The sequence below is a fragment of the Suricata suricatta genome, chromosome 5 (genome assembly GCF_006229205.1).
Source record: "Suricata suricatta isolate VVHF042 chromosome 5, meerkat_22Aug2017_6uvM2_HiC, whole genome shotgun sequence".
NCBI classification, from domain to species: Eukaryota; Metazoa; Chordata; class Mammalia; order Carnivora; family Herpestidae; genus Suricata; species Suricata suricatta.
This window is the reverse complement of record NC_043704.1, coordinates 69,480,370-69,503,022: the sequence shown is the minus strand read 5'-3', so window position 1 is coordinate 69,503,022 and position 22,653 is coordinate 69,480,370. Positions and strand designations below refer to the sequence as shown.

Genomic DNA, 22,653 nt, shown 5'->3' with positions numbered 1-22,653 from the left:
TTGGGGAGAGAGAGGGATGCAAAACTTGAGAGACTACTGAATGCTGAAAACGAACTGAGAGTTGAAGGGGAAGGGGGAGAGGGAAAAGAGGTGGTGGTGATGGTGGAGGGCACTTGTGGGGAAGAGCACTGGGTGTTGTATGGAAAACAATTTGACAATAAAATATTATGGAAAAAAATCTTGGGAAATATAATAAATAAATAAATTCATTCTTGCATAAAAATTTTTTAATTTAAATTTTAGTAAGCCTACACTGCAAGATTGGTTTCAGGAGTAGACTTCAGTGATTCATCACTTTCGTACAACACACAGTGCTCATCAGAACATGTGCCCATAAGAGTTCTTAATATATTCTGGACTAATCCTTTATCAGATAATGTACTGACAACAGCCAAATAAAACTTTTTAGCCTATTTCCTGACTTGTAAACTAAAGGAAATTAGAATAAAACTAAGACAACAAGCATGAAAGGAAGAGCCTGTTTTTTCTATCAATTTTAGTTTTTGTTTTGTCCATGGAAGTGAGTCTCTGCAGTGTCTGTTTGCTGCAGGAAGATTCCACAGGGGTCTGAAGGCAGGAGTATGTGGAGTAGGAAGTGTTGAGGGTCCTCGTAAGAAGGAGCAGGACACAGCTGAAGTGCTTTAGTTGGGATAATGAGCCTCTGAAATCTGGTACCTTGGGAATCTGAATCTAAACCAAACATGATATATGTCCAGCATTCTGAAGCTGGTGTTTCTATATTCTTTCCTCTCCCCTTTCCTGTCCTCCTCCACCCTAACCACCTTGACATCATTAGGCTGAGGGCCCAAAGAATGAAAATTTCAAGGGGCACCTGTGTGGCTCAGTCAGTTAAGCCTCTAACTTTGGCTCAGGTCATGATCTCACATTTGTGGCATCGAGCCCCATGTCGGGCTCTGTGCTGACAGCTCAGAGCCTGGAGCTTGCTTCTGACTCTGTATCTCCCTCTCTTTCTGTTCCTCCCCCTCTCATGCTCTGTCTCTCTCTGTATCAAAAATAAATAAAACATTAAAAAATAAACATTAAAAAAATGAGAATTTCAACTACTCAACAGTTCAGCTTGACTCCTAAGGCTGCCCTTCTGGGGTCTGCTCTCTTTTCTTTCTGTTTGGCTGGCTTTTCCAAGCAGTGATGCCCAGATCTCTGAAAAAGTCTGATTTGTGTATTTCTAGTATTTGCTGGAGTTCATTTTCTTTCCCGAGTATTTTGTGTTTTGTCAAAAATTTTCTTCCATTGTGTTCTTCCTTTCCACCGTCTTTCTGGGGTATAACGCTTGTACACGGCAGGGGTACCATTTTTTTTTAAGAAAAAACTGTTTTCAAACCTAAAGCTTACCTAGTGTTAATGGACAAACCTTGCTTTCCAGCCTTATCTCATGCTCTTCTGTCACACAAACCAGTCAGCCGGTTATTCGCTGACCCTGAGAGTTGGCTCCTGCCCTCTTCAGCCTCCTTCCCTGGTTCCATTGCCCTGAAATGCCCTTGTTTCTTCTCCCAGGCTGCTCAAGTGCTCATCACCCTTCAAAGTAAACCCTCTGACGTGAAGAGCTTCATGACCATCCCCAGACCCAGATGTTCTTCTCTGGCTTATTTCATAATATCAGACATGGACTTGTTTGCTAATACAGAGACTGTGACAAGAAAATCCTGCACTAGGGAATTAGTTTGGCCATTTAACTCTATTTGGAAAAGAAACCTGAAAGAATTTGTTCAGGGCAAAAAGTAGGGCCTGAACCAAATGAATGAAAGATAGAACACAAGTTGCCCACAGGGCATTCAGCTTTCAATCACCCTATTTTGCTTTCTCCTTCCACTCAATTAGGTCCATGGCAGCTCATGCCCACTCAGTTCCCCTCTTGGCTCCAGTGGCTCCTATCTCCCTGGCTCTCCTGAATTAATTGGAGTGTTAGGATACAATGACCTCTTTGAGAGATACATTGGCAATATTTCTATTCTACAATTGTCTACTCTAGAGCCATAGCCGTAAGGGATCTCAGAGAAGGAGTGAAGCAGAAAGAAAGGATAAGAGGCAGTGGGAAGTAGGAAGGCTCACTTCACAATGAAGCCCAAGACTTTCCTGCCAGATGTGATTCACTGAATCAGCATTCTTCTGTCACAGACTAACGCGAGGGATTTGGTTTAGTAGCTGGCTTGGGCTTTGTTCTCAGGGTACCCTCTCCACTGTTTCCTCCCATTTTCTGGGTCTTCCCCATTTATATACAGAGCACACTTCAGCTCCTCCCCTCCCAATGTTTTATTCTGTACTTGCCCAAATCAAAATTCACCTGCCGCTTCTCTTCCCTCTTCCTATCAGTCTATTCCCATCTACTTATCTCTTTGTTACCACCTGCTCACTATGAAGTCCTTTTCTCCAAATTGTTTGAAGATGCCGGTAATCCTGATGAAGATGATGTCCATGGGTTGAAGAAGGTATTTACCCTATACAGGCATACTTTGTTTTATTGCACTTTCCAGACATTATGCTTTTTACAAATTGAAGGTTTGTGGTAACCCCATGTTGAGCAAGTCAGTGGGCACCATATTCCCACAGCATTTGTTCATTTCATGTCTGTGTCACATTCTGGTAATTCTGACAATATTACAAACCTTTTCATAATTATTATATTTGTTATGGTTATCTGTGATCAGTGATCTTTGATATTACTACTGTAATTGCTTTGGAGCACCATGAACCACACCCATGTAAGATGGTGAACTTAATACTATGTCATTCTGACTGCTCCACCAACCAGCCATCCCCCTGTCTATCTCCCTCTTTGGGTTTCTGTTTTCCCTGAGACACAACAAAATTGAAATCAGGCTGACTAATAACCCTGCAGAGACCTCTAAGTGTTCAAGGAAGAGTCTGTATGTATCTCACTTGAAATAAAAAAATGGAAGTGATTAAGCTCTATGAGGAAGGCATTTTGGAAGCTGAGACAGGCTGAAAGCTAGGCTTCTTCCACCAAACAGTTAGCCAAGTTGTGAATGCAAAGGAAGAGTTCCTGAAGGAAATTAAAAGTGCTACTCTAGTGAACACTCAAATGATAAGAAAGCAAACAGCCTTATTGCTGATATGGAGAAAGTCTGAGTCATTTGGATAGAAGACTAAACCAGCCACAACATTCCCTTAAGCCAAAGCCTAATCTAAAACAAGGTCTTAACTCTCTTCAATTTGGTGAAGGCTGAGAGCGGTGAGGAAGCTGCAGATGAAAAGTTGGAAGCTAGCAAAGGTTGATTCAAGAAGTTTCAGGAAAGAAGCCATCTCCATAACATGAAAGTGCAAGGCAAAGCAGCAGGTGCTGATGCAGACGCTGCAGTGAGTTATCCAGAAGATCTAGTTCAGGTAACTCATGAAGGTGGCTACACTAAGCAACAGATTTTCAATTCAGACAAAACAGGCTTCTATTGGAAGAAGATGCCATCTAGGACTTTCATAGCTAGAGAGAAGTCAATGCTTGGCTTCAAAGCTTCAGAGGACAGGCTGGCTCTCTTGTTAGGGGCTAATGCAGCTGGTGACTTGAAGTTGAAGCCAGTGCTCATTCACCATTCTGAAAATCCTAGGGCCCTTAAGAATTACACTAAACCTACTCTGCCTGTGCATCATCATAAATGGAACAACAAAGCCGGGATGACAGCACATCTGTTTACAACATGGTTTACGAAATATTCTAATGCCCCTTTTGAGACTTACCGCTCAGAAAAAAAGATTCCTTTCAAAGAATCACTCCTCACTGACAATGCACCTGGTCACCCAAGAGCTCTGATGCAGACATATGATGAGATTAATGTTGTTTCCATGCCTGCTAAAACAACATCTATTCTGCAGCCTATGGATCAAGAAGTACTTTCAACTTTCAAGTCTTATTATTTAACAAGTACATTTTATAAGGCTATAGCTGCTACAGAGAGTGATAGTGATTCCTCTGATGGATCTGGACAAAGTACATTAAAAACCTTCTGGAAAAGATTCACCATTCTAGGTGGCATTAAGAGCAATCATAATTCACCGGAAGAGATAAAAATATCAACACTAACAAGAGTTTAGAGGAAGTTGGCTCCAGCCCTCTTGGATTACTTTGAGGGCTCAAGACTCTATTGGAGGAAGTAACTGCAGATGTGGTAGAAATAGCAAGAGAATCAGAATCAGAAGTGGAGCCTGAAGATGTGACTGAATTGCTGCAATCTCATGGTAAAACTTGAATGGAGGAGGAGTTGCTTCTTATGGATGAGCAAAGAAAGTGGTTTCTTGAGATATAAACTACTTCTGGTGAAGATACTGTGAACACTGTCAAAAAGATAACAAAGGATTCAGAATATTACTTCAACTTAGTTGATAAAGCAGCAGCAGGGTTTGAGAGGATTGACTCAATCCTCTTCTTCTTGAAAGCAGCTCTCCTGTGGATAAAATGCTATCAAACAGCATTGAGGGCCACAGAGAAATTGCTCATGCACACATTGTATACATTAAGGTCCAATCCTATTCCAACTAACAGTGAGAAGGAAGGATCCAAAGCACTTCATTGTGGTGAGATGCTCCAAAACACAAAGGCTGTCATTTGCAAAATGAGCATCTTTCTGTTTTATGATGCCATTATTTTTATTAAGATGAGGAGAATGAGAGCTAAATAGTCTCCACTGACCTACAAGTGCTGGATTGTAGGGAAAGACATATTGCAGCTAAAGAGACAGTCTTATTGCATGGGAAGAGCTATTTTATCTCTAATGGGTTTTGTATATTGATACAGGTTGCTACTGTGAAACTAAAATTCATCAAATTACCAGAGCCATATTTATTCTTCTTGTTTAGTCTAGTATTTTCTTTTCTTAGAGTTCTTTTTGTTTATAAAATCAATTTATAAAATGTTTAGATTAGTGAATTCTAATATGTTATTTTAAAGGTTTATTAGAGTATTTTCTTCTGTTTTATTATGTATATATATCATATATATATATATATGGCTCATCTAAAGAGTTAAAATATTTATTTATATAGCTATATAAAGACCTCTGGGGACATTGCAAGAACTTTTGGGAAAAGCAGAAAGGTCTGGCAATAAATCAGTCCACTCAACTGTTTTTTATTTTTTAGCAAGATAATGTCAGTTCATATTGAAACATGCTAGAATTGTTGAGTTTCAATGTTCAATTACCTAATTTCTATTCTGGATAATTGAATAATTCTTATGAACAATTTCATGTTCTTTTCTTTATTATCATCATGATAAAACAGAGATCTTTGATATAATCATGACTGATCTTGAAGGGGTCCTGAGTGGATGCTTTGTCCCTATCTTTGCCTCTTAAGGAGTTTGAAACCTGTGGGAATCTGTTCTGTTTTTGAAAGATCTCTCCTTGTAACTTAACAGAAGACCATGGGGGAGGGGAAGGGGAAAAAACAGTTACAGAGAGGGAGGAGGCAAACCATAAGAGACTCTTAAATACTGAGTGCAAACTGAGGGTTGTAAGGGGGTGGGGGAGAGGGGAAAGTGGGTGATGGGCACTGAGGAGGGCGCTTGTTGGGATGAGCACTGGGTGTTGTATAGAAACAGATTTGACAATAAACTATTTTTTAAAAAGCCAGGATTACCAATAATAAAAAAAAAATCTCCTTTGTTGAAGATCTCCTACGACATATATTGTCCTCTCATTCATACTTACCAATGCTTGAGTGTCAGAGTGTTTTTCCTCCTGCGTAAGTGAAATACTTAGTCCCCGAGCTATGTCTGCTTCCTTCTACTGAATTCCCAGTGTCCTCATCACAAATAAGCTTATAAAATTTGTACCTTGATAATATACACTGAGTTTGGGCCCACACTGCCAGACATATCCCATTACAGAATGATCTGTAAATTTTCCATCAAGGATCTTTGATAATTTACCAAAAACAAGTGACTTTCCAGAAGACAAAAGCTGTATGAATAATCATTTTTTATTTTGGTTTGTTTTTTTAAGAAGGAAGATGGTAGGAGAAGCCCTCCCAATCCCCACCCCAAAGGTCCTGAAATCAATTTGACAAAGGTCTAGGAGGAATTATCAAGTTAATATTTTGTGTAGACTTTGGTGTACTTTCTAGAATTTACTCTGCATTTCCTTCTCAAAGGAACTGGAGCGTATTGAGAGAATGCTAGTGGTCCCTAGGAGCAGTCCACAAAGGCAGTTCTCAAACAGACCTCATTTTCTTTCTTGTTAGAGTTACAACGTTGGGGGGTTTGAGGCATGTTGCAAACATGGAACACCGCATGGCTTTGCAGAGTCAGAGTCTGACGCTGTATCTGTATATCTGTAGAAGAGGTTATGAAAGTGGACTAGATGATGTGGTCCTCAGACGATCCCCAGCCATTAGAATGACTGTGCAGGCTGATGGCCCTGAATCACTAAAGGAAAACTTCCAGTAAAGCACCACAGGGCCCTGCCTGACCTGGCCAATATTTCAAATAGCTACAATGTTGAAGCAATAATAAATTTACCTTGATAGGCTGAAGAACTGGGCCAAGAAGAAAAAAAGTACAATTTGAGAGAGAAAATATATAAAAGCTTCTATTTAAGTTTGTTTTTCAAAAGTCAAGTGTATCAGAAGCACTTTGAAAATAACATCCAGGGGCTTCTAAGGGAGCACAAGCCTAGCCAAAGCAGATGATAATGTCACTGTAAAGGCTCCTAACTCCCGGATTGCTCTGGGAGAGTGCCAGTGTCCGGGACATACTGCACCCACATGTGTGTAGGAAGGCACAGCTGAAGTTGCCTTCAACAGATGGCAACCAGTAGAGGCAGCCAGGTCTCCATGGTGTCTGCAGACCATGTCATATCCAGAAGGACATGAATAAATTGGGGATATGTGCCACAGAGAAGGGCTGATGATGAAGACAAATCGTTATCAAATTTTTAGAGTCAAGGGGAATGTAGAAAGAACTATATAATCTCAACATTTTTCAGATAAAGGAAAAGAAGGCTATGATGACCATTTTCAAATATCTTTAAGGGTATCAAATAAAACGGGGAACAGATTTGTTCTGTTTTGCCAGAGAGCATAATTAGGACCAAAGGGCAGAAGGGTGGAGATGATGGTTCAACACATTGATGAAATCCTGAGCTCCCTCATCTGATCTCTTCTTCCTTCCCAGTAAACCCCATATCTAGGTTTTGGAGGTACCCCAGGAGAGAACTGGTAGCATCCCCTGGGGAGGCCAAATCTTGGCCACCAAATTTTACCTGTCTTCTAGGTGTAATCTCACCAAGAAACCTTCCGTGGGCAGCCTGACTAAGCTGAATATTCCTGCCTCAGTGATCTCATCCAACCATGAGTCTCTCTCAGCAGAATCCTCACATTGTATGATTCTATTTCTCTGTTTCTCCCTAGCTAGAAACAAGGATGGTTTGGCAAGGACGGTTTGTATCCTCAATGCCCAACACAGTTTTTGATTCATATTAGATGCTCACTAAATGTTTATTGAACTGGATCAGGCAAAAGATAGAGCAATCTTTTTCAAATATGAGATACTAAAGGCCTCTGCATACAGCCAACTGAAGAGTTGAGACCACTAGTAAATTGCCATCAATTGCCCGTCCTCAGGCAGAATTTTCCTCCTTGAAGGCTATTTTTTCCCCAGTCTCAGCCTAGCCACAACCAGTCCTAACGTGACCTCTATAGATTTATAGTTGTATGTTCCATTCCTTACTCAGGTTAATTACACAGATTAATTTTCAGGGACACTGAACAAACTTTGATTGATATTGTAGAATTGGAGATTTGAAAGAAAAACTGTAACTGTGGCCCATTTTACATAAAGTTCCCTATGAGAGACACCTATTCTTGGTGTCATTCATTTCTATACTCTCTAATGTGAGTGTGCCCATCCCAGGGGATACCCCAAATTATCCACTGATAACATAAAAATTTCCACCATATAAATATGTATATCTATGAGCATATATATTAGATGCACACATATTTGATTAAACCAATAAAAAACATGCAACGCTTCCCTAGACTTTTACTAGCAGACCGACGCTGGAATCTCACTGCAACCACTGGCAGATGGCGGGGTGGGAGAGGCCTCCTCCAGGAGGGCGGGGCCCACAGGGCAGAGGGTCTGACTGTGGCTTGTTTGTCGGGTTGCTTTTAGCATATTTCAAATTATTGCTCTTTTCATGCACCCAGTTAAAAAGATTTATCTATTATCTAGTTTTAACTAATCTTCACAGAAAGACACATGGCTTATCAAGTTTCCTGCAAAGAAACTTCAGTTTGAAGATAATAATAAGCATGAAAGCACAAGAGAACTTTGAACTCTCTGTCAGCCACCTTACGGGGTAAAGAAAACACTGATAATCTAATTAGATCTGTCAAGAAACCAGGCCAAAAAAATGATTAGAAATTATAGAGAAGGTGATTTGAAATAAGAACCACACTTTCTAATGAAAAAGCTACACTTCACCCTAAGGGCACATTGAGTTCTGAGATTACTAGTCAGTGATGGCAGAACATGTGTACCATTTATAAACTAATATATGCACAAATAGGGAATTGCAAGTTCAAAAACATTTTAAGAGCATGCACCATCAAAAGAGCTTGGAGACCACTGGCTTAGTCTTGCTTCTGAAAATATTTTTTATTTCTTGCTGATCATTCTCATCAATTGTAGAAAACTTTGAAATACATGGAAGCTTCACCTACATTCTTACCACCACAAAATAAACATTATTTGTCTCTTGCTTTCATAACCTTTTCATATAAAATGTCTTTCATAGAGGGGAACTAAATGTACAGGGAAAACTTTACAGAACATAATGGTCTGTTATGGGTCATTCTTTCTAGTCTCCAGGGAGGCTAAGAAGGTATGTCAACAAGCAGATACCGTCCTAGTTTTAAGCATTTGCCTAATACATTTGGGATAAGATCCACTCTTGGTGGTGGTGCCCTATGACCTCACCGCAGGTTATACTGTGGGCGCCATATATACCATTCTCAATGAGGAAAAGGAGAATAGCACAGAAACTCCAGGACTATCTTAAATTTTCAGTTAATTAGCCCATCTCAGCCATCAGTGACATGGTTAAAGGGTCATGCTTAGATTCCTAGAGGTCAGGGGAGCAGGCCTGCTCTGCTTTTCAGTAATCCCCAGGAATTCCGAGTATGTCCACCAAATGCCTTTCTCTAGGGAAGGAAGCCATCGCTGAAGGTCCTGCAGGAACAGCCCTGACCCTGGCTAACGTCAGCTCCAACATGTCCCTCGTTACAGAGACCACCCTCGGTTTCACACTCTGATTCTTCTCTAGATGTTTGCTCTTCATGCCCACGGTGAAACACTCGCTGGTATTTGAAATAATCTCATCACCCTCAAAAATAACTTCTGACAATCTGAGTTAAGGCAGAACTTCTCCATAGGTTTGGCAGGATTTCCATTTTGATCTGAGATGAAATGCAGCATGTCCTAATCTTTGGGCCATATCCCAAATGGGGAACAAGACTCCTCTAAAACCTGGATATCACTGCCTAAATCAGAGGGTGCCGAACCAAATCCCTATTTTTATCTTATTTTTATCTCTTTTATTAGACACTCATATTATGTCCCCACTTTTGCTCGACTGTATACCAAGTATCCAAGTTGCTATGTGGTATGGGGTGGGGGGAGAGGAGGAGAGGGACATTTTATTTAATGCAAAGTCTGAAGAATTCAAATCCTATAATTGAAATAAGTTACTCTAGTGAAATATTTAAGCAGAATCCCCTTTTAACGTATTTGATTTACAGTTCACTTTGTTTTTTAAGGGATCATTTTGGCATGTTCTCTGGATTGTTTTTCAGGAGTGGAAATGGATTTTCCCAAAAGCACTGCAGGCAAACATACTCTGGTGATGCCCCCTGCTCCCTCTGGCTAATGTCAGGGGTGTAGCTGGTGGCAAAGTAAAGCTATCCGACCCACTCTGGAATGAAGCCAGCAGCCCTGACCTCAACCCCATGCCATCTAGTGAGATAAAACCTAAACACCCAAACTCTCAGATTGTTTCCTTCCCCTTAAGCAATTTTGGATGTGAACCCAGAATGACAGCAGAGTAAATAAAGACGACAATAGCAACATCACCACACTTGCTAACATCATCTCCCAATGGCTATATTCACTCTAGGTAGGTGAGGTGGAGCTGAGGAGGGATCAAAGAGCCCCAGGCCCGCACCACTGCAATCAAATGTGACTGTTTACTTCTGTGAGCCCGACTCCCAATTACCGAAGATCAACAGCTCACACCCCCTCTTTCCTTCTTTGTTACCTTTGTCACCCCAACTTTAGGAAGTTCACTATGCATGCCCAAATCTCTAATTTTCCACTAGTATTCTCATTGGTCTTTCAACACATTTTTTCAAGTATATATTTATTTTTCCTTAAAGTTTGTTTTAAGTGATCACTACACCTAATATGGGCTTGAACTCATGACCCCAAGAGCGAGTCACACACTCCTCTGGCTGAGCTAGCCAGGTGGCCCACAACATATGTTTGAATACTAGTAGCCACCTGAAATCCTTTTGAGTGTAGATTCAAACTAAGTTAAGTAAAAAGTGCATATAAACTCACCTAAAGTTATAGAACAAGTTGGAAGGATAATTGAGATCTAAAGAATTCTCTTTTCCTTTTTCCAGAAACTGTCCAGAATGCCCCTTTGAGACCATGAAGTATTTTTTTAAATGTTTATTTTTGAGAGACAGAGACAGTGACAGAGCACAAGCAAGGGAGGGGCAGAGAAAGAGAGGGAGACACAGAATCAGAAGCAGCTCCAGGGTCTGAGCTGTCAGCACAGAGCCTGATGCCAGGCTCAGTGCAGCGAACTGCGAGATCAATGACCTGAGGCCAGTCAGACACGTAACCAACCGAGCCACCCAGGTGCCCCTGGACCATGAAGTCTTTAAGCAAGAAACTGCAGTGGCTTCCAGGGAGGCAAGGGGAGAGGTGTGTTTTTGAGAGGAGAACAATAGGACAATCAGGAATAGGAAGGATTGCTTTAGGACTGCTTTTCTTTGATATTTCTGATTCTTGATAGAAACATTTTTGGTCATAGAATTGAAGAAAAGAACATCTTTTGCCAGGGCAGTTTTCTGGTCCCGCCTGTGACTGTTTTGGTGATGTTCAAATTGTAACATTTAAAAACAAAGTAATTTCCTTCCAAATAGTTTCATGAAGCTTCCACAGATATTGTTGGGAAGATCATTCCCAGACACCCAGAAGCCCCGGCTGTGAGGAGAGGGTTGGAACGCAAAACAAAATGTAAAAGAATGAGGGGTGGAGAAGTGGCTTTCCCTCAGACCATACTCGCAGGTAGCAAAGAGAAGACCACGGATCTTTCATTTAACCCTTTGCCATCCCTGAAAAGGACAAAGTGCCTTGGGTGTTGGATACTCTTCACACCCCAGGAGTCCTCCTGGCCTGGTTTTAGTTACTGTTTCAAAGCAGAAAATAATAAAAGGTGGATATTATGTGGAGCAGACATTATTCATAGGCACCACAAAGGGGATATAAATATACTACAACATCTGATCCTGACCTTCCCAGAAGGAACTGAGGAGTCCATGAGATGAATCAAGATGGCCTTAGCACAGACTACCTTCTTAGTGAGCACAAAGCAAACTGAAGAAAAGGTCTTCCTCCCTGTGGCTCCTGACTTCCCGGCTTCTCTGTGATTTCATCTAGTTCCTGACCTACGGTCATCAACTGAGGAGGCCTACAAACTTTAACATCTACCTCCTCCTTCTGAAGCTAAAGGATCTGATCACTAACTCAAATGGTCAACTCCATGTTCTTTCAGGAATCAAAGTACCAGGGGTGCAAATAATCCCAACCAAAAGCCTTCTCAGTGAAGTCATCCCAGATAGAGATTCGTGAAACAGAGAGGCTCTGCTTGGCAGAGCAGGTGAGAAGGACAGAGGAATGAAACATGGTACAATGTGAACTGTGAATTTGTTTATTCTAAAAATGTATCCTTGGTGAGCAATCCCCTCTGGTTCCCTTAGGGTACTGCCCGGTGCTCCCTTCCCAGCCTCTGTTGCAGTGCCCCTGACCAGGAAGCAGCCTGTTCTGCACCCCACCCCAGAACTCTCCAGGACTCCCTCCCTCTCCTTTCCCAGTGCCCCCCCCCCCCGCCACCTACCTCAATGGTGTATTGCTCGAAGATGCGCAGCTGCAGGAAGATGTCCAGCTTGATCTTCCGCTCGTGAAACAGCTCCTCCATCTGTACCTGGGCATCGTCCAGCTGCTGCAGGACGGACTCAATGTGGCTGATGGAGCTGCTGTGGGGTGTCTTGTTGTTGGACACAGCCGAGTCCCTGTGGCAGAGTGGGGGAGAAGGGAGGGGCCTTGCCATGTTAAAAGTGATATGGGGGCAGGGGGCCTTCCTCATCTGAGCATGGTGGATGTGGACAACAGTAGCATTCATTATGTTTGTCAAACTCCTACTGTGACCTTGGCACTATCTCCTTAGTAGGCAAACCAATGATACTTGTATCCTCTTTGGGGTTCATAGCTCTGTAGCTCGAGACTAGCCGCTCTCCTCTTTATTCCTCAGACAGAACTGTGAAAGTGATCAGACCGAGAAGTGCATGGAAAGGGCTCTACAAAGCATAATATATTAGGGAAATGGAACGGTTCCACACATAGATGTAGCCTAATATACAGAGTTTTACTACACATATACACATGCACACGAGTAGACATGTTAATCCAATGAGTAAGAGTAGACAAATTAAAGCATATAAAAAAATCACCCTTCCTAGTTTTATCTCACAGGATTGCTGTTAAAATAAAATGAGATCATGGCTACCAAAATTATTCATCCATTTTATAACGCTATGCCAAAGTTATAGGCTGGTGTTATTACACAGGCTCCAAGCTGTAGTTAGGAAAGCAAAGGATCTGGAGGCCACAAACCTGGATTAAAACATGGGCTTGTCACCTTGGAAAATCACCTCCTGCAGTCCCCACTGCCTCCTGAAAAGTGAACTTAATAATCCCTGCTCACTTTGTGGTTTGCTATTTCCGTGAACAGAGAGATACTGTGTGAATGGCTGTTAATCTTGAAAGGACACAAGAGAAGGGTCAAGTGCTGACTGGAGCATGGGCCCAGCTGGAGAAAATAGAGGGTAGGGCACAAGAGGCTGGGACAGCAGGAAAGTTTCAAAGAGGATGAGTTCTGATTTGGGCATAAAAAAAAAAAAAAGGATGAACCCAGCCAACCTGGTGGAAGGGGTGCACTTTCTGAGCGGGAGAGTCTGTACAAAAGTGGGAGGGGAAGGTGGCATGTCACAGAGGGGAATCAAAAAATAAACAAATTGAGCTGCTCAGAGAAGGGGGTGGTAAGGCCTCCTAAGAGGAGGAAAATTACAGAAGTTCAGAAGTTTAGATTCTATAGGGCCCAAAAGCTTGAAATAGATGGGCACATTCATTATCTTGTGGCATCTTGGTTTCTTGTACAGTGTAAGAGGTCGGAGGACAAACTGTCAGCAGACTTTCTGAAAACCAGTCCTTTCGCCTGTGTTTGTCTCAGACGCAGTGCTATCTGAGCTCATCCTATGGTTCTGAAGGGGGCATAAGGCCAGTTGTCAGGAGCCCCTCCTTCTGTCATTCTGAGAACTCCCAATTCCACCTGCTACTCCGGCAGTCGGGGCACAAAACCACCATTGCACAGACACCCCAATCATGACAAGAATATAAGGCATGTACTTGATACTCTGAGTGATGCATTTGTTGAGGACTTTGCTGTTGGAAGGATATGATTGTTCTTTCTGACTGCTCCTCTCAGACTTTTTTCCATCACAAAGTCTCCAGAAGAAAGAGAATGATTTCTGACCATTTTGTACAGCACCTGTGTCAGTGTCTCACTCTCCGGGAATCACAGAGATGATGCAAAAACCACCTTAGGTGCTTCAGTAATGAATGCCAGGAAGAATCATGGAGACCTAGAGATGTGTGCTCTGATGTGTGTGAGGCATCCTGTCCATTTCCACTAGGCACCGTTCACTTCTTTTCCTCTTTGACTGTTATCGAAATTAGGAAGGGGAGCCTGGGCTAGAGTCAGGCTAATGAGGGAATGCATGGTCACTAGTGGTTCTTGATCACACATCTGTGGTCCTCCCTGAAACCCATGGAATTTAAACTTGTAGGACAGACATCAGTCCTGTCACCTTCACCATTTCAGAGTAGCCTTAGGCATCATGCAAGGTTGGCAGCTGAGAGCAAGTGTCATCCCCACAGTCCCAACCCACACGGAATGAAACCGGCCAAGCTTATGAAAAGTTATTTGGAGAGAGAACACTAACCATTGCAAAATTCTAGGGCTGACAGAGCTCCTAGAGCAGCCTCCTTAATTACACAGACAAAACAGCTGAGGGCCAGAGAGATTTAAGTGACTGCACGCTATTTGGAGTTTTTTTCAGAAGCAAATCACAGTAGGGTTTCCTAGTTAGGCAGGCAAAACTCATGTATTATATGGTTGTAAAGATGAACTGGGGAAAGAAAGGAAAGAGGCTGTCTTGTTGGTATGCATCAGGAGGATTCAAAACATCTCATGTGCATGTTTGGAATAGACATGATTAATTTCCAAACAAAAAAACATGCCAGGGCTATCTCCAGGTAAGTTTTCATTGTTTAATTGGACAACTGGTGCAGGGTGGGGGAAGCCCTCTCCAACTGAAGTAATTCCCTCAGCCTCCAGGGCTGGCCTGGGACTTGCTGATGAGATTATTCCTGTCTGGAGTTGGCAGAGGTCCCAGCACTTGGTGATTTTAGGATAGAACAAGTCCCTGTGGGCAGATATCATTAGCACCGTCAAGTCCTATTTATACAGCACCTGGGCACTGGGGTGGTGCTGAGGGCTTGCTCCAGGCCTCTTGACACTTTATCTGAGGAGCCGGCGCCCTTGACAGGGGTAGGAAACTAGACATTGATGCCAACAGAAAGGAGGCAGTGGTGGGGATGATTCTGAATGAATATACGGTTTTACACGGGATTTTCCTTCTTAGTTATGTTTCTTTAGGTTGATACAGAAGGTGCGATATTTTCAGGGCAGCAAGCAATAGTGGAAGGGTCATACACGGGTAATGGAGAACACAGTGGGATGACAATACACAACTCTCTATATCCCCATGTAGGATGGCTTTGGATCCCCGAGGCCAACCATTTTTGCCAGCTGGGGCACTAGAGTTCAGAGTTCAGCCTGAGATCAGATGCCAAATAACACTATACTTCATAATGGCTATTTCTCACCTGGCCAAATATGCCATAATTCTTTTTTTTAAGTTTTATTTATTTATTTTGAGAAAGAGAGAGAGAGAGAGCAAGAGCGAGAGCAAGCATGAGCAGGGTGGGGTGGGGGGCAGACAGAGAGGGAGAGAGAATCCCAAGCAGACTCTGTGATTTCTGTGCAGAGCCTGATATGGGCTTGAACTCATGAACTGTGAGATCATGACCTGAGCCGAAACCAAGAGTCAGATGTTTAATTGACTGAGCCACTCAGGTGCCCCAAATATGCCATAATTTTTCATGAAGATGTTATTATTTTCTGTTGTATATTGCTAACTTTTGTATTTATGTTACTTATTGATTGCTAAATAACAGCATGAATGTTAAAAAAAATTCCTTGAAACATCAGAGCTTTTCTATTTAGTTTCATTCTATACTCCAGTTGGGTATGGCACAGGCATTTTCATATCTGACAGATGGAGAAACTGAAGCTCACACAAGACCACAAAGCTGGTGGTGGCCAAACCAAGACTGGGACATGACTTATCTCACATCTAGTCGAGGGCATTTCCCACTGGAAAGCACTGCCCATGCTGACCTGGCCTCGCTGGGCTCCCCCAGGGAGGGAGGCGCTGACCTGAGCTGCTGGATAAGGTCTTCGCCTTCCTTGATGACATTGAGTGTGGCATCCAGAGTGGCGGTCTGCTGCTGCTGGAACTGCTTGATCAGTTCCTGGACCGCATCCACTGAGTCTGCACAGACGTCCTCCAGCATCTCCTTCTGAAGGTCTTCCATCCATGTCCACAACTATGAAGGAGAGAGCAGAGACCCCACTCAGGGAGGGCAGAAGAGGCCAGGGGGGGAGCAAGGGCAAGACAGTAGGGACAGGGGTCACCCAACCTACTTTCAACCAGTCAGGGCAATGCCAGAGTATCGTTCTCATAAGCACACCTATATTTATATTCATTACTCATCTCTGCTAAATTTACTCCACTAATTGTTCCATTGTCTAAGGTAAGAACCACCTCTGGCTTAACCTCCCCATGGTTCAGGGAAACCTACAATCTTGGAGCAAGGTTGATTGCTCATCTCTGAGAAACAAGAAAGAACAAAGGACTGGTGATAGACATATATTATTTCACCTTTCAGAAAGGAGGGCTCTGCACACCTCAGGCAGCTTGACCCTGATTCCTAGGAATGTATCATGATTTTGGAAAAATGCAAAAAGGAATGTGATCCTCCATAAGACCCAACTGAAGATTAATTTTAGAAATATGTGCTATGCTAAATGATTTGTTTCTTTTCAGGGCTACTAGGTTGGGTAGAAGGTTGAATGCCAAAAATGTAGCTTATCTTAATTTCAATATAAATATAAGCCATTTGCCCCATGATATTCAAGGCACTAAAATGCAGTCAGGGTGATATGACTGGTCAGACAATTTTAAAAGAGCCAAGTATAATGTTCTGAACAGAATAAGCACTAGAAATGATGAAGAGTTGAACTGAATTCTGAAAACTCATGTAATGATAGCTCTTCCTTTACATAAACTAGGTGTCCAGTGGCCTGCCACAGTGCTCTACTTCTAATTACTCCTCTTGAGCATGCTCATAAAATTATGGAGGGAAGATGAGTCTGATGCTTGCTTAAAAAACAAGAATCTTCACCTGGCTATCCAGAAAGATCAGCTCCAGCCTCTACCAGGAGAAAAAAATAGTATATACAGAAAATTTATAGAATCAGAAAATATAGATTTTGGCCTCTGTTCTTCCTATAACTCGTGGTGCCTTTGAGTAAATCACTCCACCCTTTGCTATCTATGACCTCATGTGTAAAATAGGTTAGGGAAAGCACTAAACAAAATGGTTAACTACTTTCTGGCTCTAGCATTTATGTATGTCTTCCATGTTAAGAACATGGATAAACATCCATCTCAAGAATATTATCTCATCTAGTTAGTTCTCAGTGTGGTAAATCAGGGTATGGCCTTCATAACTAGAGATAAGAAAAGAATCAATAAAGAGAGACAAAAATAGTCTTCAGGTTTCAGACAAGTTATTCTTTGTTCTTTAGCTAGGAGAGGCTCTAGATGTGGCCAAAGAGGTTGAGTTAACAAGAATAATAAGCCCTAGAGGTAGCATGTAAGAGGGTATAAAGAATGTCCCTCTTTGACAGGCAAGAAAGTCTCTGAGCCTCAGCTTTCTAATCTACAAAATGGAAATAAGATCTGGCTCATCAAAGACTACAATATTAAATTATTTAATTATTATTAATGCTTTAAGTAAACATATGACATTATTAATAAAGCTCAGAGCATTGTGATGATAGCTCTAAGGAATACAAATTATTATTACTAAGTGTTCCTATCATTTAGCAGTTTACAATCTGGTTGTAATTCAGTTTATTTCCTTTACAAATAACGTTTTTTTGTTATAAAAACACAAAAATAGTTTTCCAGACCATATAATCTGGCATACATATTCCTACATATATAAATGTATTTCAAATCAGTATAAAATCAGGAAGTTCAGGATATTGGTCACTGTTGCTTCTTGTTATTTCATACTTTCTGGCTGCCATTTTACCTAGAGACCAAAATCATTTTTTTAAATAGTTTATTGTCAAATTGGTTTCCACATAACACCCAGTGCTCTTCCCCACAAGTGCTCTCCTCCATCACCACCACCTCTTTTCCCCCCTCCCCTTCCCCTTCAACCCTCAGTTCGTTTTCAGTATTCAACAGTCTCTCAGGTTTTGCATACCTCTCTCTCCCCAACTCTCTTTCCCTCTTCCCCTCCCCATGGTCCTCCATTAGGTCTCTCCTGTTCTCCTGTTAGACCTATGAGTGCAAACATATGGTATCTGTCCTTCTCTGCCTGACTTATTTTGCTTAGCATGACACCCTCGAGGTCCATCCGCTTTGCTGGAAATGGCCAGATTTCATTCTTCATCATTGCCATGTAATACTCCATTGTCTAAAAGTGCTTAAGTTCCTGGGTAAAAGATAATGAGTTCTCTGAAAAATTATTTGATAGAGAGGCAATATAGTATATAGCATGGTTAAGAATTTCAAACACCACGGGTGCCTGGGTGACTCAGTTGGCTAACCCTCCAACTCTTGATCTTAGCTCAGGTCTTGATCATGAGTTCAGACCCCATGTTAAAAAAAAAATGTTTCAAATCACAGTTCTACTATGTATCAGCTATATAACCTTGGGAAAATAACCTATCCTCTCTGTACCTCAGTTCCTCGGTTTTCTTATCAGTAAAATGGGGACAATAGTAGTGTTTATCCCCATAGGGTTGTAATTTGATATATATCTGTGTGTATGTTTGTATGTATATATACACACAAATAAGTGAGATATCTATACCTACATAGATATCTGTATCTCTATATATCATTTAGAAAGAGTACCTGGTATATAGTAAGCTATATACTATATTTAAAAGATATTGGGGGGGACACTTGGGTGACTCAGTCAGGCAAGCATCTGACTCTTGATTTCAGATCAGGTCATGACCTCATGGTCGTGAGATTGAGCCCCAAATTAGGCCCTGTGCTAGGCATGGAACCTGCTTAAGATTCTCCCTCTCTCTCTCTCCTTCTAACCCTCCCTGCTCTCTCTCTCTCAAAATAAATAAAAGATGTATTTAAAGAAGTTTTTTATTTTTTTTTTTACTTTTTATTTTTAAATTATTTTTTATTTTTTAATGGTTTATTGCCAAATTGGTTTCCATATAACACCCAATGCTTCTCCCCACAAGTGCCCCCCACCATGACCATCACCCCCTCCCTCCCTCCCCCTCCCCCTTCAGTCCATGGTTCTTTTAAAATGCGTATTTGTTTATTTTGTGTATGTGAGAAAGAGTACAAGCAAGGGAGGGGCAGAAAGCGAGGGAGAGAGAATCCCAAGCAGGCTCCATGTTCAGCACAGAGGCTCACCCAGGGCTTGATCCCATGGCCACGAGATCATGACCCGAGCCAAAATCCAGAATCAGACACTTAACTAAGCTACCCAGGCACCCCAAAAATAAAAGATATTTTTGATGCAAGCCACCCCTAGGTCCCACTAGGAGACAGAGGGAAACTGAAATACTTAATTTTGGAATTGGTAAAAGATGAACACTGGATTTGGTTCTTCAGAATGCTAGGTTAAGCTTGGTCTCTCTTTGCTGTTTTTGTTGCTTTGTCCTGGGATATCTAAGGAAAGCCTAGATATTTCTGAAGGAAAGAAAGAAGGAGAAAAGAGGAGAGGAGAGGAGAGGCAATGGAAAAGAAAAGAAAGGAAAAGAGAAGAAAAGAAAAGGTGTGAAGAGAGAGATAAAAACTGTGGACACCGAGCCTGTCATGTAAGAGAAGGAAAAGAAACTCGGTCTCAAGGGAGGACAGGCATTGAGACAGAAGACTGATTAGGGTAAGGCTGGCACTCATTGTTACAGGAATAAGAGAGAGAGAAAAGAGGCTTAGAGGGATCTAGAGAATTTTATTTGAATTAAGACAATTTTGTTCTCACTACCATCCTTATCTATTTTAATGGCTTCATAGTCTTCCTCTTGCCACATTTTATCCTTAATAAAAGTTGAACACCTCTAGTGTAGGTGTAGGGAAGAAAGCATCATTCTTTTTGAAGACATCCCATGATTCACGGCACTCCCTCCTCATGATGGTCATGCTTTTACAGAGCAGGGACAAAGACAGAAATTTCCAGATAAAAATGAAGGGTCAGTGTTACAGACAAGGGGACCAAGGAAATATTAGGGACATCTGAGGATACATCCTGGCCTCTGAATTCAATACCATTAGAACAACGTGTCTTCCTCCAAAATATTCTTTGACCAGTGAACTGAAATGGATTTCTCACATTTCTGTTCCCATATTCTACTGTATTATAAACAAACTCCTGTCTGAGGCAGAGTGAAAACCTACTTCCTACTAAGGAAAATCAGCTAAGAGATAAACAATAAAGGACAATACTCAGTGCAGCACAGCCCAGTGGTTGGCAGCCTGATAAGAAGAGGAAGCACTGGTCTACATTCTAGAGTTTCAAATGTCAAATAAAATTGCTAGTGATTGGACAGAATTTGACTTGGAGCTAGGGAAGGGGACTACAGCACCAAATACGAAGGGTTAGTGACATCTTTCTCTGTTTTTCCTTCTGTTAAAAAAACAAACAGAAGGAAAGGAGCTCTTGAATGGAATTGGTATTTACTGGCAATAATTCTTGATTCTGCCCTGTCAGGCTATTCCGTGAGCACGGGAAAACGACTTTACTTCAACTACTTCATATTTAGCATGGTGAGTGTGTGCATGTGTACGCATGCATATGTGTGGTCTCTCCAGCTTGTCTCTAAAATCCCCTCCAGCTCTAACATGCTATGGTGTCTCTTAAGTCTGATGTCAAGAAGGGGGTAATAAAGAAATGCCTCTCTAAACTGAAACTCTGCAGTCACAGCCTAGACACTGAGACATCCAAAGTCCAACACTAGTTTGAGGATAATTGTGGTACCAAGTTAAGACACTATTTACAACCTAGAAAGCTTGAGGAGTGAGCCACTGCAATCCCACGAGGCCACATGCACACAGTCACCTCCTGGTGGCAGCAAATTTAAATTGCAGGCTCATAATTTTGAATAGGCACCTCTGAGGCATAAAGTGGACAGAAATGAACATTAGTGTCACTAAACTATGAGTAAGGATCAATATCCCATTTCATAGGTGGCAATTTTCTTAACCTGTGGGTTTCCTACCATATATGTGTCCATAAGACTAATCCCTGAAGGGCATGCCTAGATTTCTTTGAAAAGAACCACATCAGAGAGACACTTCTATTACTAATTTACTAATTATCAGGCAGCACCAATGAGACCTAGTCAGAATGGTCTCTGACTTCAGGCTACCACAAGCAATGACTGCCTGAACTAGGTGACGTCATGGAGTGTGTGAAGTAACTGGTAACAGCAGTCGCCTGTTTTTTTCCCCTATTGTTCTCCATTTTGGTTTCTCTCCCCTAGAGTATATATATATGCATCTTCTGCATATTTAGAATCTCACACATTAGAACTGTGCTTTCTCCATTAATCCACTGCTCCTACAATGACTCTCATGTTTCAGCCATTCCAGATGCTCTTCCTGATCAAACACACCTGTTTGACCCATCCCTTGGAAGCGGGGGGGTCTGCTCTCTGGTCGGCAATGAATACTTGGTCCATGTTGATATACACTCTTAGATGGCTTTATGTGTTCTTTCTCTCAGAGAAGACATGTGGTTGTGGCCCCAAATACCTATACCCAAAGAATGGGCCTGATTTGCGAAGTTTGAGAACCTTCACAGAGGTAAGTTAAGGGAGCCTTTGAATGCACTACATAAAGTTAGTCCTAACAGCGAACCAGTGAATTTAGGAGGGGCCAGTCTATGGAGCCTGTCCTGTCTGCAAAGTGGGACAGCCTGAGAAAGAGGCAATGGAAAAAGGCAGTCAGGGAGGGACAAGGAAGGAAGACACTAGGAGGTTTGTAGAAATAATGAGGCTTGTGGATGAGTGGTTAAGGAAAGAGGTATTTTACTCTACCACATTCACCTGCTGATTGGCTAGTCCATCTACACAGCTCGTGCGGGGCTGATACAATTGACTGCCCCAAGGTGTCTAATGGACACTAGTTTCGCAGGGTGAGCAGCCCCTCCCTCATTCTGAAGAGACCATTTTTCTTTGGCATCAACTACCAGCTTTTATTTCCTAAATAAGCACCGTCACAGTTTGGCACTTGAAACAGAGGGTAAAGCGGTTTTGTTTTTGAGAGCATCATCCCTTTTGAAGACTGATTTAGTTTTGGTTCTATGGTGGGTGGTGGGTAGAAGAACATGTGTACATGTGAGGGTCTGAGGAGCGTGTACATGTGTGCTTGTGTGTGCCTGTTTGAGCAGGAAATAGCATGGAAGAATGATTCCACAATGTTGGAAACAAATAGAAATGGGCATTTAGTTAAGCTGTGTAATAAAGAGTTGAGGTTGATTATCTTGGCCACATTCTTTAGTTAATTTGACTCTCATATTATTACTACAAAAATACCTAAAAGGGGATATTTTGAAAGCCCAGCAATTGCAGTATTTCCATGGAAACACAGAAAGGAAAGAGAATTCTGTCTGGATAATCTCTGCAGAGCAGATGATGCTTGCTACAAATGCCTTCTCCCTGGACAAAGAAAATGAGGACCTGGTAAATCCTCCCTCGATGCTCCCTTGCTCTCTAGGCCAGCAGAATGCCAGCTGCCCTCCTTTCCCCAGGCAAAGAGGAGCTATTTGAAAGTTCAGCACAATGTATGCTAATAACTGAGGCTCTGCAAGCATAAGGAGGTCCCAAGCACATGTTTGTCACCTCTCTTTGTAATGTAGCTCTTCTTTCCAAGTAGGGATGA

The 22,653-nt window shown here is 41.9% G+C and overlaps 1 protein-coding gene across 1 annotated transcript in view; it reads right to left on the bottom strand.

Moving 5' to 3' along the window:
* The window catches only part of KALRN (kalirin RhoGEF kinase), a 609,954-nt gene that overhangs the window by 245,230 nt on the left and 342,071 nt on the right, over nucleotides 1-22,653 (bottom strand). Inside the window, exons 12-13 of the mRNA XM_029938721.1 lie at nucleotides 15,840-16,048; nucleotides 12,156-12,330 (exon numbers count right to left, since the gene is read on the bottom strand). Of these exons, the coding sequence (XP_029794581.1) occupies nucleotides 12,156-12,330; nucleotides 15,840-16,048 (384 nt within the window). The remainder of the gene's footprint in view (nucleotides 1-12,155; nucleotides 12,331-15,839; nucleotides 16,049-22,653) is intronic.